At 45.3% G+C, this 16,331-nt stretch overlaps 1 protein-coding gene across 1 annotated transcript in view; it reads left to right on the forward strand.

Annotated features, from left to right (window-relative positions):
* The first annotated feature begins 13,291 nt into the window (after nucleotides 1-13,291).
* Nucleotides 13,292-16,331, forward strand: part of ENPP6 (ectonucleotide pyrophosphatase/phosphodiesterase 6) — a 31,840-nt gene continuing 28,800 nt past the window's right edge. Inside the window, exon 1 of the mRNA XM_023925027.2 lies at nucleotides 13,292-13,836. Coding sequence (XP_023780795.1) covers nucleotides 13,581-13,836 — 256 coding nt within the window. The 5' untranslated portion in view covers nucleotides 13,292-13,580. The remainder of the gene's footprint in view (nucleotides 13,837-16,331) is intronic.

Consider the following 16,331-nt stretch of genomic DNA (forward strand, 5'->3'; position numbering starts at 1 on the left):
CAGATGCCTGAGCCATAAACCCGCGAATATTTTTTCTCCCTTAAAGACCGAATTAAATAATCATAGAACACTCAAAAGTGGAAATAAGTATTGTTAAGGAAACTTCTCTGCCCTAGATTTCCTGCAGCAGAGTGTCAGGAGTCTGACTTCAGCAGGGGGGAAACATTAGATAATTGAGTGGTACAGCAAGAGGAACAACTCAGTCTGGGTGGCCACAAACGAAGGAACTTCTGGGCTTTTATACCCTTACAGTCTATGTACCTGTTCCAATGGTTATTTTCAGGTCTGGGGTCTTCCAGTTGTTCACTAGCTGGACAGGTATCACACTGTGTCACCTTTCACCTGTGTTTTTTCTGGTTTTGAATTAGTTCTGTTCTGACCTGTCCACATGGTACAGTCAGAAAAAAATAAAATTGTAGCAGGCTTTTTATCTGAAGCTGCAGAAACTGACTTCAGGCTTGCAAATATGTGAAGGAAGAGGAAAATGTGTTTGTGCCCTACTTTCCCCACAAAAGTGGGAGGGATTCTTGTGCAAGGAGAGTCCCTAGGTCCTGTTGGTCAAAGTCCAGAGTTTTTATGCAGGAGCTGGCTTTGCTAAAAGGGTCAGGTAAAGTCAAGGAGCAGATCTTATCATCCTGATAGAGCAGGCATCCTGCCATTGAAGCTTCCCCAGGAAGTTTCCTGTTGCTGTTTAACCTTTAAATATGTGGTCTTTCTTGTCAGATTTCCCATCAGATATCCCATTTCAGACAGCCAGAGAATTCATACTCAAGTTCAGATGGTGCAGGAATTCTTGTGGAACCATAAACTGTTTGCTCTGTGCACACACTTGAACTTCAGAATGTACACAGAGATACTTTATATTAAGCTTTGACCCATTTAATGACAAAATAGTCCCTGATATTGCATTAGTTATAGTATATTTTACTTTATTATAGTAAATATAGTTAAAGTATATTTTAGCATTCAAATATAGGCATATATGCATTTATGGCCACTGTTTATGTTTAATACAGACTATTTCTTTATCTTCATGTCCACATTGCTGCCATCACACCGCATGCAGTCTGCCTCCCCAACATAAAACCAAATTAGCAGAGAGTTGATCTTGGCATGTAGAAACAGCCACTGAAAACAAATCTCTGGAGAGGAACAAGCCTATCACCAACCTCTGCAGTTACTGAAGGCATCCTTTAGTGCTAGGTTTCCTCCTGGCTCAGCCACGATGCTAAGGGGTTTGGATGGTGGATCCTCTAGGGAGAAAATGGTCTGACATAGCACAAATAGTATACATCAAGGGTAGTAGTAAGGGTTTGGGGTTTCATAACGCTCTTCTGTGATACCAAGGCCATCACAGCACTTGAAGAACTGGAGTTTTTTTCCAGAAGCCTTATTCCTGAGACAGCTGCTGCTGGAGGTACCCACTTGGGCAAACACTGCCTCCACCATGGCAAACCGCAGGAGAAGGGGCTGTTTTGAGACCATACCTCAATTTTTAATGATGTGTTGGCTCAAAAGAAAAAAAAACAACCCTCTTCTCTTTTACAATTTTTTATTCTTTTAGAGTGACTGCTGTAAAGCATTAGTGGTTTCACATTTAATAAAACCATGTAATGCTTTTGTTTTGAGGAAAGGCATACTAGCAGCTGCACAAGGGCCACATTAAAAAAAAATATTTTGGATGAGTAATCATGAGTTTCTGCCTATGAGCTATCCAGAATGAAACTTTGTTCAGAGACTGATGCTTCTCTTGTCTTCTTCAGAAGAGTTTTTTCCAAGCTACTCTGGTCAGTATCCCACAGATGAAGTCGCCCAGTCCAGTGTTTTGGCTGCTTGGAAGTGCTGACTTGCTTCCAGGGCACTTTTGAGTCTTGCCTTTTGGCTAGTGGCAGCAGTACTGTGCCACCCACTGACAGCTTTCTAAGGAAAATGTCTCACACTGGAGTATGAGCAGCATTTACCTTTCAGTTTCTTTGGCTTCAGATGTGCTTCAAGTGGCATCAGTAGGAAAATCTTTAATGGCTCATGCAATGTATCTTTCATTACTATTCATCCAGTGTCTTGCTGACAGATGCTCATGCCCCACATTTTAAAATAACATGCTTGTAATTCGTATTTAGAAAGTATTGGTCCAATTCACCACTTGTGAGTGATTCCTGTGGCATATTCCACCATGGCAGCAGTGCTGTGCTGGTAAGGACTGAATGAGCAGGGAGTGGTAGCCCACGGCACTCCCAAGGGATGTGCCTGGCCCCTGTGCAATGCTTGCTACCAAAGGAGAACAGAAATTGGAAATCATCTTCCCAGCCTACCAGAGCCATGAAGGATGCTGGAGATGCTGGGCACAAGAAAGTGCCTGGGGAACAGTGCAGTGACTGGCAAGGGCAACATGAGCTGCCAGCACTCAGATGAGAGGAAACCACATCAGAGGGACTCAAGCTGGTGTCAGCTGTTGGGAAGGTAGAATTAGAAAGAAATTATAAGTATGATTTTGTAGCCAGAAAGGCTAAGGAAGAAATACAAATGATAGCACGGTTTGAATAATTCAAAGAAACCAACCGGGCTGGTATGCCAGAACACATTCTTTCCTGCAATAAAACCAAGCTGAGACCCCTCATCCCAGCCTTATAAGGAAAGGTCTGAAGGACCCTGAGATAACTAAAAATATGCAAAAATAGCGATTTCTATAGGTTGTACACAAATGTTACTATATTAGTATACTTAGAAAGATTGGTTAGAAAAAGAATAGAATATTCAAAGGTATAGGTTATATAAGTAGTGGTAGAGAAGAGCTCAGTCTCTTTTCTCTCTTGCTTGCTCTTTTTTCCGTCTCTCTTGCCCTCTCTCTTGCCCTCTCTTGCTCTCTCTCTCTACCTCTCTACCCCACGCCCTGAAATAAACTTCTAACACTTAACTCGATTATAGAGGTCTTTGCCGTGTCTCTGACCGTCCCCAGAAAGCGTCTCCTACAGTCAGCCACAGTGACACCGACTCTTTCCCCCAAGGAAGGGAGTGGATAGCTCCAGTGCTGTGCACACAGCATGGACAGCATGTCAGCATGGGCTGTGCTTCCACAGCTAAGGACCACCTCCTGGATTTGGGCCTCACACCCAGCTGTGGGGACCTCAGTACTTCTCCAGTCCAGCCAGGGTGGACACAGTTTGAGACGCTCCCTTAAAGCACGTTGTAAATCCCTGCCCGCGGTACTGGAAATATTCCTGTTTCCTGAGACTCTGCTGCCTCTGAGCTGGTGCAACCATTTCCAGCTTGTGGAGGAAACTGCAGCTGTGGCAGAGTATAATAAAATAAGCCAAGCTCCAAATGAGCAGAGCAAACAATCTCTTAACCTTATTTCTTGGAAAAAAAGATATCCATTTCAAATGTTTCTTGCACCTGCTAAATGCATTAGCAATGGTGTTGTATCCTGAACGAGGAGTCCTGATGAAAGAAAAATAGCTTCTTTGTTGTGATCTGGTGTGCCTGTGACAGCCATTCAGGAGATGATTTGCAGCTCTGTGCTGGAAGCTGGACAGCCACACTCGGTGCTCACATGGTTGCTCTCCATCGTTTCCAAACTTCCTTGAAAGAGCTGAGCACTTTGCCACCTATTTTCTCTTTCAAAAAACATCAGAATGAGGTTTTGCATGTGTTGACAATGCCAAGGGAAAAAAGTCCTTCTTGGGAATTGGAGGCAGAGGGCCACTGGCCCTGGAGGTTATTACAGGGTGTCCAGTTCCAGCAGCTGACAGCACTGCAGGAAATCTCAGACGTTTTTTTGCTGCCATGCCGTGGATTAACACATCAGCATAATGTAAGAAATAAAAACACAGAAAATGTGAGAGCCATGTGCTATTAAAACAGACTGGTCAAAGAGCTTGGTTGGTGTTGGCCTGCCCCAGGGGCCTGGTGCTGGAGGAACTGCCCGTTCAGTTCAGGCCACCAGCTGCCTCTGCTCTGCCTATGTGGCCTTAGCCACGCTTTTCCATGCTTTTCTGCATGGGAGGTGGCCAGGGGCTAACAGGCTGCAGTCCAGAACCCAGTACCACAGTCCTCGTCGGCCCTGAACCGTGGCCATTTTTTTAAAATAAGTTTTCATTTAAAAAACGTGGGGAGATGGGCGGTGGGGGGTGGTGTGTGGGCTGACTACTTCTGACACAGTATGTCAAATTAAAGAGTTGTGGCCTGCAGCACTCATAGGCACAGCACAGGGTTCCCTGGAAACGAGGTGAGAATGACCTTCGGGAACAGGAACTACTTTGTCATGCCTTTCTGTGGTGCCTACTGAAAGCGGCAGTGAGAGCACATCATTTTGTCAAGAGGCATGTGCAATTTGTTTTAGTGATAAAAAAGGAAGGATGACAAAGAAAAGTTTCCAGTGGCTATCTTGAGCAGGGGAAAGGGCACATTTTTCACCTGTTTCTCTGCTGGAGGTCAGCGTGGTGCCTTCCAGCCCATCCCACCCCTTCCTGCCCTGTCTCAGTCTCAGGGAACAGTATGGGGAAACAAGAAGTGATTTGGCTTCATGACAACCTTCCTTGCTCCCTGATGTTGGAGCTGATGTTGGAGGGCCACCAGAAGAAAAGCACCTCTCAGAAAGATTGCAAAGCACTGTGACTTCTGCCATCCCCTGGGATGATGGCTGCCCAAGAAGAAATAAGCCTTCCTAATGTTTATTTCTTGTCATTTCAGGTAATCAGAGCTTTCTTCTCCAAGAAAACCGTAAAACTACCTACAGCTTTAATTTCTCTAAATCATTCCAGCTGAAGGGAGCACTCAAGAGCAGCCCAGTGCGGTGTCCAGTCACTCAGGCAAAAGGGGCGACAGCGTGCACGTACAGATCTGCTTCACACATGCTCCCCCTTTGCTCGTTTGCCAGTGTCCAGATGGGCTTTTCTGGGCTAGAAGAAAAGCTGTGCCACCAGAGGATGTGTAAAACATCAGGACAAGCAGGATCCTCTTGGCTGGAGGCAAGGAGGCCTCTCTGCAGGATGGAGATGGCCCCTGGAGTCCAGAGTCATTTACAAAAGAAGGAGGAAAGGAAAGCCGAGGCTCTTCAGGCTTTCAGGTTTTTTTTCTTCAGGTTTTTCTTTTCAGGTTTTCTCCTGGCAGCATGACTGTTGCTTTCTAGAAAAGGTGAGATTGATTAAAAACATATTGACTTCAGGATGTCCACGTGAAAAGAGTTTTTATATAGTACTAAATAGGAGCCTCCACTCTGGGGATTTATTTCAGGGAAAAGAAAGGTATGATTTCACTCAAGCCTCTGGTAAGGGCCTTGATAGAGAGCAGAAGAATGTCAAATGACAAACTGTCTTCACTACCGGAATTGGAAGATGTGATTATAAATTTCAGTACTGTGGACAAGAGCAGTAATACAAAGTCACAAAATCAAGGTACCAGAAATAGGATGCAGATGTGGCATAGTGAATTAAGGGCAGCCTAAACATCTTATCTGCAGAATCCAGATCCCATTGAAATCCTGCTAAGGTCTGCTTTGACTTGCAGTAAGAGATAATGAGGACAAAAATCGAGGGATTTTGTCTCAAACAGATCTCTGAGTACTCAGATGGAAAAATCAGATCAGATACCCCAGGGCTAAGGACGGTTCTAGCTCCTGTCCTCAGATGAAAGGTTCCTGCCATCACTGAGACCAGCTCCTGCCATAAGTAATAGTCAGGATTTCCCAACCTGAAAACACAGCTAGTGAGAGAAAGTAATGCTGGTCCTGATGCCAAGATATGACCTTGCCTTCCTGGTGCTTAGACAGGGATGGGACTTGACCTGTAAGAAAATCTGATGCAGATAAGGCATTGCTTGAGAAGTTGTAGTTTGTTGATGGAGAAACACCTAAAGCTGGGAAACAGATATGCGGATATTTCTTTACCCAGAACAGTGGTTAGGTTGTAAAACAGCTGTCTCGTCTCTGTGGGAGCCAATTCCCTAGAGGTGACTCAACAGTCAGCAAGATGAGAACCAGACAGTTGCAGTTTCTGAAAAATGGACAAAACTGATACTTTAAACTGTGTCCTCCAGGTGAGGATTTCAACCTCCAGCATAGCCTTACTAATGAATAAGATACAGTAATGAAAAGCCAGGACTGATGAGATCAAAAATATGAAAGCCAAGACAGACAATTTGCAGTGGCACACCAAAAATGTAAGGGCAACTGTAGGCAGCAAATTCTCTGCAGCATAGGGCATGCTTGATGAAGGCAGCCAGCCTTTGGCGCCTAACTATAAATATTCTCAGGTTAGCTTAAATAATTACTGCCAGAATAAAGGCCTGTTTCTTTGTTAGTTCATGACGCAAGCCTAGCTCCCTCAGTTTTTAAGCACTAATGTCAAAAGTTAAAGCTGAACTCCCTATAACCTCTGCACTAAAAAGGATGCCAAATGCCAAATATTTTTGAGTTTTAAAATGACGTTTTATGCTAGACCTGGATAGTTTACTTTGTAGATACACTAAGTTGAAGCCAATGTTTAAGTCTCTTGTGCTCCATGTAGAAATCTAGCAAAAAGATCAAACATTGAATATATTTTATTCTTGGAAAGTAGTTACTGGAGCACTGATTTGCCAGATATTTTAACCTCTCAAATTACATTTCATTAAATTTCATTTAATGGGAAAATATGAAACCCAAATACTTTGCCTAAATAGGTCTACATTTGACTAGCACTAGATGGCTGTAAGACTGTGCAAGATTGTTAGACTTTCATCTCATACTTTCATCTTTTAAGGCTGATGCTCAAACAAGATCATACCCTGACAGGAATCATGACCCTTGCTGTGCAAGGAGCTGGTGGACATGCAGAATACCCTGTTGTTTTCTTGGAGGAGCCACTGGCATATGAATGAATGTGTTTGAGTTCAAGTCTTGAGGAACACGTTAGTGTCACTGCACAGCAGGATTAGTAACACCTACTTTATTTGGTTGATTATAGTTTTATTTTTTACACTAAATAAATTAATTGCTCTTGATCAACATGCTTAGCTTGCCACTCACACCATTACATGTTGACCCCTGTTTCCAAAATTGCAGTAAAGTCCTTCACCACAGTCCCCCACCATAGGAGAAATGACCACAGAGCAGAGATGAAGTAGAATATACAGTATCCAGGTGCTTAGGACTGACTATCTGGTTTTGCTATCTAGCAAACTTACCTTCTCCGATTTTGACAGAAAAATACATTGCACAAGGTTTCCTCAATGAGATAAAACTCCTGTGTTACAGAACACCGATGTTCAGACAAGCACAGTCTTGAGCTAATTAAATATTAATGTTGCAGAGATGTGAGTTATAAATATTGGGGAAATGGTGGTGGTGGAGATGGGTTGATATCCAAACAAAACTTGGTTTTTCTTTGGAAAGGTTCTTTGGAAGGGGTAAAGATTGGTTTCAGTCCGAGAAAATGACACCTTCCCCTTGAGCTGCACAGTCCTGTGCTCAGGCTGACACATAATGAGGTGAGGGAGGAGGTGGTCTTGTGTCACATGCCACCATCAGCTGGTGCAGGCTACCCAGTGTTTCTTGACTTGAGGTCCTCCATATCTTTCAGTGACAGAGGTTCCCTGTGTAGTGAGTTGAAGCCCGCTGGTGAACGGTTTATTTTTCTTAACTGCCTTCACAACTGCTAGGAAGCAATTCATAACCCTCCATGCCTCTGCAGGGTTCAAGTCAAAACTGTAATTCAAACCCACACCAGCTATATGAAACATGCTTTTCCTTAGGGGCCTCTTTTGGGACCTTATTTGAAGGGATATTTGCATCCTCTCCTTCCCACCTCAGGCATGCAGATGTGCAGCCTGTCCCTCTAGGCAGCAGCTGGCTGATATAGGGGGCTGACATCAGGCAGCAGTGACTGTGTTAACTCCTGTTGGAGACATATCCCCCCAACCCTTCTCTCTCCTCTCCTCTCCTCTCCTCTCCTCTCCTCTCCTCTCCTCTCCTCTCCTCTCCTCTCCTCTCCTCTCCTCTCCTCTCCTCTCCTCTCCTCTCCTCTCCTCTCCTCTCCTCTCCTCTCCTCTCCTCTCCTCTCCTCTCCTCTCCTCTCCTCTCCTCTCCTCTCCTCTCCTCTCCTCTCCTCTCCTCTCCTCTCCTCTCCTCTCCTCTCCTCTCCTCTCCTCTCCTCTCCTCTCCTCTCCTCTCCTCTCCTCTCCTCTCCTCTCCTCTCCTCTCCTCTCCTCTCCTCTCCTCTCCTCTCCTCTCCTCTCCTCTCCTCTCCTCTCCTCTCCTCTCCTCTCCTCTCCTCTCCTCTCCTTTTCCACTGCAGCAGTTCAGATATCTGTGTAAAGTGGGAAAGAGTGAGCTGCAATTACTGCCCAAGAAAAACCATTAAGAGAAGGTTCTCTTGGAGGTCTGGATAATGACCATATAAAACTGGGTTAAGAGAGCTACTAAGCAAAACACTTGAAAGGTTCTCCCACTGATTAAATACTCCTGTTCACTCTCTGTAAGAACATAAAGTTCTAGGATGGGTGGAGTTGGTTCTGTTTGTGTTTACCAGACCTGAGTGCACTTTCTTCCAGTGAATTTGTCCCACCTATACTTTTAACAGTCAGGGTCTCCCGGGAAAAGGCCTTGAACCCCAAACAGTGCTATGATGAGAAGAGCCACTCTCTTTGTTCATTCTGGTTACACTTAATGAAAGCACAGCCTGTTCCCCGTTGTCAGGGAGCTTTCTAAGAGCAGTGCTGACAATGATGCACCAAGCCCATGCAGCTCCTTGCAAGGAAACTGGGAGGCATTGAGGGGTCTCCTCTAGTTCCTTAAATTTCTTCATCTCCAGGACAATCTCCATTTTCGACTAGAGAAGTTATTGATATGGCTTGTGACTGTTGTAGTGAAGGACAGAGTAAGAGATTTGGAGAGGTGCTCTCTAAACACCACAATTGCTTGAATTGAGGCACTTCAGAGAATATTAAACAGCCCTTGGCTGTCAATCAGGGTGGTCACTGTCCCACTTTGATGTGCTCATTATTCAACACGTGAATGTTTTCAGTAAGACAAGTCTCATAACATAGGTAGGTTAGAGGAAAACTTTGCCTCAAGAAACAGTGAAATATACTGTTTTTCTTCAGGAAAGCTGGAGTTTCTGGCTTTGAAATGCTCTGTAGTTAACAAGTGTGTGACTTTCTCATATACATCTGTACGTGACTGACAGTAAGAGCAACCCACTTCTTATGTCTTGAATTCCTCGTGACTGAACTACTGCACACCACAAGATCACAGAAATAACTGACTTCACATAAAGTATCATCCAGGAAGATCTGAAGGAGCAGTAGATGCCTTGCCTAATGCACACCTCCATGCAGAAGCATTTGTGAGAATGCACACAGCAGGAGCAAAGGAACTGATACTAAACTCCTACAGCCAATTACTTCTACCAAGGTAAGATCTTCTGTCAGCTCAAAAGGCTGATACACCTATTGCCAGAGGTTTTCTGTGGAAGCCAGCAGAGGGGCTAGTACCACCTGTGACTTTTTTATCTTGGGTTTGGTGGGGAGAAGAGGAAGAAGAACCTTAGACCAGCAGAATTAAAACTTTGGACTAGCACAAACCCTCTTCCTCTTCTTCAAAGAAATGCAAGCAGCTCAAGGCTTTTATGTCTGGATGTCGCCTGCCTTCTTCTCTAATGACAGAAAAGGTACAACCAAACTAGTAAGTCAGGCTGTATTGGCCTAAGTGTTCAACTACTACTGTGTGTGAAGGAGAACAGGAACTGACAAGCTGACAATGAGTCATGTTATGATTTCTTATCTTTCTTTCAGAAGAGAAAGAAGGACAAGTTTTCCTCTTAGATTTTCTAGTTCTCTGGGGAAAAGGGAAAGGATGTTTTACTTTTAGCAGCTGTTGTTCTTGCATGTGCTCCTGGACTTAAGAACACAGATAGAGTTGTGCTGCCAGGAAGGCTGGTATATCTGACAAGGCAGATTGAATTATTGGTGTGAGCCCAGAGAATTTTTGTTCATTTCTATTGTTGTGTTTGTGATTTCTGTAGGACTGAGAAAAAAAGGATAGATTCAAGGACACTGGAGGCAGATTTTGCCAAGAGTATTTCTTGAACAATCTAAGTGGTTGAGGATCTTTTCTCAAACAATTTTGAATCAATGGGGTATCTCCTCATGTTCAATTTGAGTTGAGGGATTTTCTTTCCTTTATGTATGCTTCTTCCTAAACCCTGTCTAACAGCTAACTAGTGAGGACTGTTGTCCCTGGACACCAGCTCAGGCTCTGATAGCTTTTGTAAGAGCATTTGTATCAAAATATTGTTGTGCTGGAGTCTCCACGGCCATCTGGGGCTTTGTGCAGACAGGGTGCTTACAAATGAATGTGAACCAAAGCAAATCAACATTGCTTGGCATGAATGAAATGTATTGCTAGGATCTGTCTCTGCCAAGCTAGACTGTTTGGCTCCAGTCCCACTCTTCAGGGGGATTGTCTGTCAAAACACAAGTTGGTATTATACAGCATCATGGTTTCATGGCTCACTAGTCCTTTAACCCTTCTCAGGCCTTACTCTTATTTGTTAAGTGGAAACCTGTAAATCTCCAGTTCTTAAGGCAGACTTGGAGCTCTGGTACCTTGCACCAATGACACTGAGCTCATGACACTCTGTCAGCTCAGATAGAGCTTTCTCTTAAGGAACTGTTAAATAAAAAGAGTGCAACCTTTTTGAAATGGAGGCATTATTTCTTTTGCCTTAAAATGTGAAGAAATATATTTTGTACCATCTCATGGTGGAAGCCTGGCTTCTTGGTCTAACCACCTCAAAAACCTGGTCACCCTTTCAAGGTGACAGTCCATCTCAGACACTTTACTGTTTCTCCTTTATTATCTCATTCCTTCATGGACAGCAGCTGTTGTTCCTGCTGAGCTCTGCTGGTAAGCCCAGAGGCCACACATTAGAGGACAAGCCAAGACATCAGTGTGAATGACCTCATGGGTCTGCCATGAGGTGCGTAATATTATTTCCCTCCCCATTTCTGGACATGTTTCTGAGTTCATTCAACATAAGTATGGACATAATAAATTACCACAGTGGCTTGGCCAAGACATGACACTACAGGTAGCTCCAAGCCCATAACACAGTTTTTGCTATAGCGAAAATCCACAGCAAGCACTAGTAGGAGTGCTGTCTCTGAAACAAGTTCTGTAGGGCTGCCTCCCTTCCTGGAAGTCCAGCCAGGGACAGCAGAAGGATGTGCATATTCTCTTCAGGAGGTAGATAAAGTGGCAGATCCTCGTCTGACACCCCTTGGAATCTGGAGATGGCTGAGAAGAGTGGTGACTCTCCATAGGTGTGACACACAGCACGTGCCATCCCTCAGGCTGCCCACACCACCGCCCAGGCTGTCACGTCGCCCAGCAGCCTGGTGTGCAGCTGCAGCCTGATCCCTGTGGGCAGGGCAGTGGCAGCCTTGCACGGGCTGGGACGCTGTCAGAGCACGGACCGACTGCCCGGGTCACGCAGCCCTGTGGCTCTCCCTCACGTGGCAGGATCTGTGTGTTTTCCTTCAAAGTTCAGGCTAGAGCATGCCAGTACTGCCTGGCTCTCACAGGCAATGTCTGCTCAGGGGACCAGGACCTTTTATCATCCCAGGGGACCACAGTCCAGATTTTCTTCTTGTGGGCAGGAAGTCTTATGGATGGCCCCAGGGCTCAGCTGTCTCTGACACAAGGTATGGCACAGCTGTATGACCCCAGGTTGGTTTTTGCTGAGAAAATTGCTGCTGCACTGTGAGAAAATAAATTAACTATGGCCAAGCAAGATAAGAAAAGTCAAAACATAGAATTAAAGTTGTCAAGATGATGATAGCTAGCAATGCAAGGCTTCAAAAGTAAATGCTATGTGAAGAGGGATAAAGCCCTGAATGGCTAGTTGGTCTAAAGATGCCTGAGCTGGAGCTTAGAAATGCTCCAAGTCCTTGGCTCAGGTTTAACTGATGTGAAAGTATGTCCCAAGTACTGGACTCCAAGATGGGAATGGAAAAAGGGGCACATGAAAAAAAAAGGGGGAAAAAAAAGTGGCTGGGCATATGACAGAGAGGGAGATGTCCATGAAGAGTGCATTTAGTCCACTGATAGGGAGGAATTTTACTGAGAAGGTGAACACAAGCACAGGCAGCTGAATGGCCTGAGCAGTTCTGCTTGGCTGCAGGCTCCTAGTCCATCCTCTTCCACTTTCCTGGAATGACCACCTCCTACAGAAAGTGCCAGCAGCCCTTCCCTGACGAGGCATCTTCTTGAGCTGGAAGGCCTGTGGGAGGAGGGCATGGACAGCACATCTCCAGCCATGGAGATACTGGGTGCTGGTGCCCATGAGCCAGAGCTGCTGCCTGCAGGTTACCTCTCCCAGGACGATGTTGTGCAAAAGGCAAGCCAGGACATGAAAGGGGCTTGCAAGGCAGTAAATAAGTGTTTGGGGCAAAGGGGGCTGAAAGTTGTCTTGCTGAGCTTGCATGCAGCGCAGTATTAGGTAAGAGGTAACTGAATGTGCTGGATGTGCAATGGGGAGTTTTACAAGGAGCAAAAAGTTCAGACACCTACACTAGGGTGGTGGCTAGCTATTGTTACCTTCCCCAGGTGGAAATATCTGCAAAGGGCATTTCTCACAGTTAGACAAAGTTATGAATTTTTTTATTTGAGAAAAATAATTAAAGTAAAGCAAGCAATGTGCAGCTACGATGGCTGGCATACAACAGGCGCTGGCATTGCATTAGAGGTCTAGTTAGGTTTCTGTGAAGAACCTGGTGGTGACTCGTGACTAAAATGTGAACATATTTTTCGTTTTTAATATGAAATTAAGCACCATCCAGCACTGAATATCTAAATAATATCAACAGCCAGAAAATAAATGTAACAATTATTATCCAGCTGAATCCAAATTTTTCTGCTGGTGCATCAGGAGCTGGATTAGTCCCAGGGTAGTGCAGAGGAAACAGAAGGGACAGAGACCTTTGCAGAGACTCGCATCCAGGTAGACAGAAGTGAGCCTGCTCAGCTGGAGCTTTGCAGTACCACCATGCCATCGAAATGCTGGACCTCAACTTACACATACTGCACTTTCCAGCTGGGGAGATACTTTAGTCTTAATCTCACTCTGAGTTCTATGGGAAGGCGCTGCCGGGGAGATGAGAAAGCCCGCGCTGGCGCTGCTGGAGGTGTGGGGCTGTGTTCCGAAGGCTGCAGCCCCCCTTTGCGAGGCGCTGGGCTGGCGGCTGGGTGCGGGCTCCGCTCCGCTCCGTGCCGGCGGCGGTGGGAGCGCTCTGCGCGCCGCGGCCCCTCCTCGCCGGGGCCAGCGGGCAGCGTGCCCGCCCTGCCCCGGGAGCGCCGGCGGAGCCTCCCGAGAGGCTTAGTCACTTCTGTGCTGTGCGTTCCCCACGCTGCGAAGCATTTTCTCCTGCAGCTGGGAAACACCAAGCTCTTCCCTCAGCTCGAGGTTAATCATCTGCTTTCAATTAACCTGTGACCTCCCACGCCCTGGGCGCTGTAGCTTTAACGCGGGCGCTGGGAGCGGGAGGGGGACAGCAGTGCCAGGTCCGGCCTCGGAGCTGTCGCGGAGCCCTCGCTGCCGCCTGCCATGGAGAGCCGCAGCCTCCTCGCCGCCCTCCTGGCCGCTGCCCTCACCGCCCTCCTGCCGCTTCCCGCCGCCTCCTCGGGACACCGCAAGCTCCTGCTCTTCCTGCTCGACGGCTTTCGCTTCGACTACATCGATGACAGCGAGCTGGAGGGTCTGCCGGGCTTTCGGGACATTGTGAACATGGGGGTGAAGGTGGATTACATGACCCCAGACTTCCCCAGCCTCTCTTACCCAAATTACTACACACTGATGACGGGTGAGTACTCGTATTTCTGTGCTGTGATGCTCCTCAGAGCTGCCAGCTCCCCGTGCAGAGGTGGCAGCTTCCTGTGACTTTTTCTTCCAAATAAGATATAAAAATAACCAAAGTCGTGCTTTTAGCTGGGAGTTTAAGAGCACTGTGGCATTACAGCCCAGTATTGTTTCTCTGAAATGTGTTCCAAATTTGGAAATGCCACCTGGAACTAATTTTTGAAGTTCCCTTTTGCTCATCCAAGGTGTAGCCGTGTCCTACCTGCTGCTGCCTCAGCATCACGGCCAGCTGGGGCTCCCTGGTGTGAGCACCAACGAGGGGCTACCGCATATATACAGAACATAGAGACAACTGGGAATGCATGGAAAATAAATACAGAGACCGTTCAGGGGCTTTAATAAAATGCATGTGAACTGTGTGGCTACACAAAGAACTTATTTTCAGTCAGCGGGTCTGTTTTGATAAGTTCAGCATTACATTTCTTTTTAAACTGTTCTTCTCTTTTGTTAACTTTGCTTTAAGTCCTCATATCTGTAATAATTCAAAATAGCCAAATGAGAAAAACAGGATTTTTGCTTTTACTCTCCTGCAGTTTTTCGGAATGTTCAGGGGAGGCTTTTAGAAAATTGAGACGACAGTCATAGTTTTCATTATGCTGATTTGCTTTTAATTTTATGTGGAGGAACATGATTACAGTGACACTAGGAAGGTGCAGAGAGTAGAGCTGGACTATTTCCTTCAGAGACAGACACCAAGGAAGCAAAAGTTAAGTATAAAAACCCAACAAAACAGATCTCTTTTCTGGAGTTTCTACTTGGATTTTTCTCTGGAGTTATTGAATAAACAAGAGTTTCCACCTAATGAGGAGGAGTTAGAAAATCTTTCCTCTCCTAAGATATGTGGCATCTTCCACTATTCTTGGAACAATGCAGTGCCCAGTGATTCATAAACTGCTTGCTGGGAAAGCAAATAGATGCCATTGTAAGACAAAAATCTGACATCAGTTGTGCCCAGCTTGTTTTGAAACTGCTTAACCTCTTCTTCTCTCTCTATCAAGAGAAACTTTCCTCTTGCTCATCTCTGATCAGAGAAGAATATAAAACCATCACAGAGTTGGCTTTGATTCTTTTTCATTATTTGGTGCAAATATACAAATGCAGAATAAATGCTGTGACTGAAAACAGAGGTGTTCCACGCTAGGCCATGTTCTTTAGTTGTACATAGACAAACTGACCTAACATGTCATAGGTGTGAAAAAGTCTTTGGATGAACCTGTTAAAGAGAAGAAGAAGAGTGAATGACATTTTGTTCCTAACCACATTTAGTCATCATTCCTACTAAGTGTGTATACTTAAAGTGAGGTCTGTAGTCCTCAGCCTTTTGAGCAGTTTTTGAAAACCTCATATTTTGTACTCACAAAGAAGGAGTTTTGTTTAGGTGATGAAACACCACTACTGGGCTTTTCATACTTTTAGTAGAGTTCTGCACCTCAACCTGAAGCAATAAGATAGTCTGTGAGACTCAACTCTTCTTGCAAGTCTCACAGACTCTATGATAAGGATATCAAATCAAATACAATTGAATTGCAAATAGCAATTCACCTTCCCAACACATGAGTCACAGTAGTATTAAGTAGGTCAGGAACCAATGGAGGACTAAGTTTAGATGATGAGTGTTGCCCAGAGGAAGATACAAGACTGGCCTTGAGCTGTTGAGGTATTATTGAACCCCACAACTGTGTCTTGGCATGACAGCAGGATAAATCCCATAGCTGCACTGTTTTTACCCTTTGGGGCCATGGTGCCATTTCCAGTGAAAGGAGGTTTTATGGGGTGGTGGGGTTAGGAGTGCAGAGCATGTGGCAGATGTAATGTTAAGCTGTGTTCAGTCTGCATCCATTAAATTTGCAAAGCTGATACAGGTTTTGGAGACAATTCAGCATGGCAGGGTGACACAAGAATCCTGCTTAGGAAATGGCAAGCTGCTGTCTCCCTGGTGCTGCTGTAAGGGTATGGGGAAACTTTCCTCACATCTCACCAGCCATGCACCCCCTCTGCTGCAGGCAGACACAGCTGTAATGGTCTTATTGCTGTTTGTGACTGGGATGTCTGGGAGTTAAATGCTCATAATTTCTTTTGGGAAATCAGGAACAAATTATTCTTCATGTCTTGTCCTACACTGCTGTTTCAGGAGCTGCTAAGATAGTCAAATTTTAATTTCCAAAATGTTGTATTTATCTTTGTAGTATATTGGTATCTTTCAGCTAAATCTGTTTAAGAAATTGCACATTCCCACCCCTGGCTTGTTCATTATTCGTTCAGGAGCATTCATGGCTGCCAGGACTTGGACAACATGTGCATTAAAGTGTTGCAGTTCATGTGTATCTGGCTTGCCGCTATTCATTCTTGTGAGCAAGGCCTTTCCCTTCTTCCTACTGCCTTTCACCCCATGTCCATGCAACCTTCACTCCAGAATGGTTGAGTTGTTACTAAATGAGA

The sequence above is a fragment of the Cyanistes caeruleus genome, chromosome 5 (assembly GCF_971803275.1).
Source record: "Cyanistes caeruleus chromosome 5, bCyaCae1.hap1.1, whole genome shotgun sequence".
NCBI classification, from domain to species: domain Eukaryota; kingdom Metazoa; phylum Chordata; class Aves; order Passeriformes; family Paridae; genus Cyanistes; species Cyanistes caeruleus.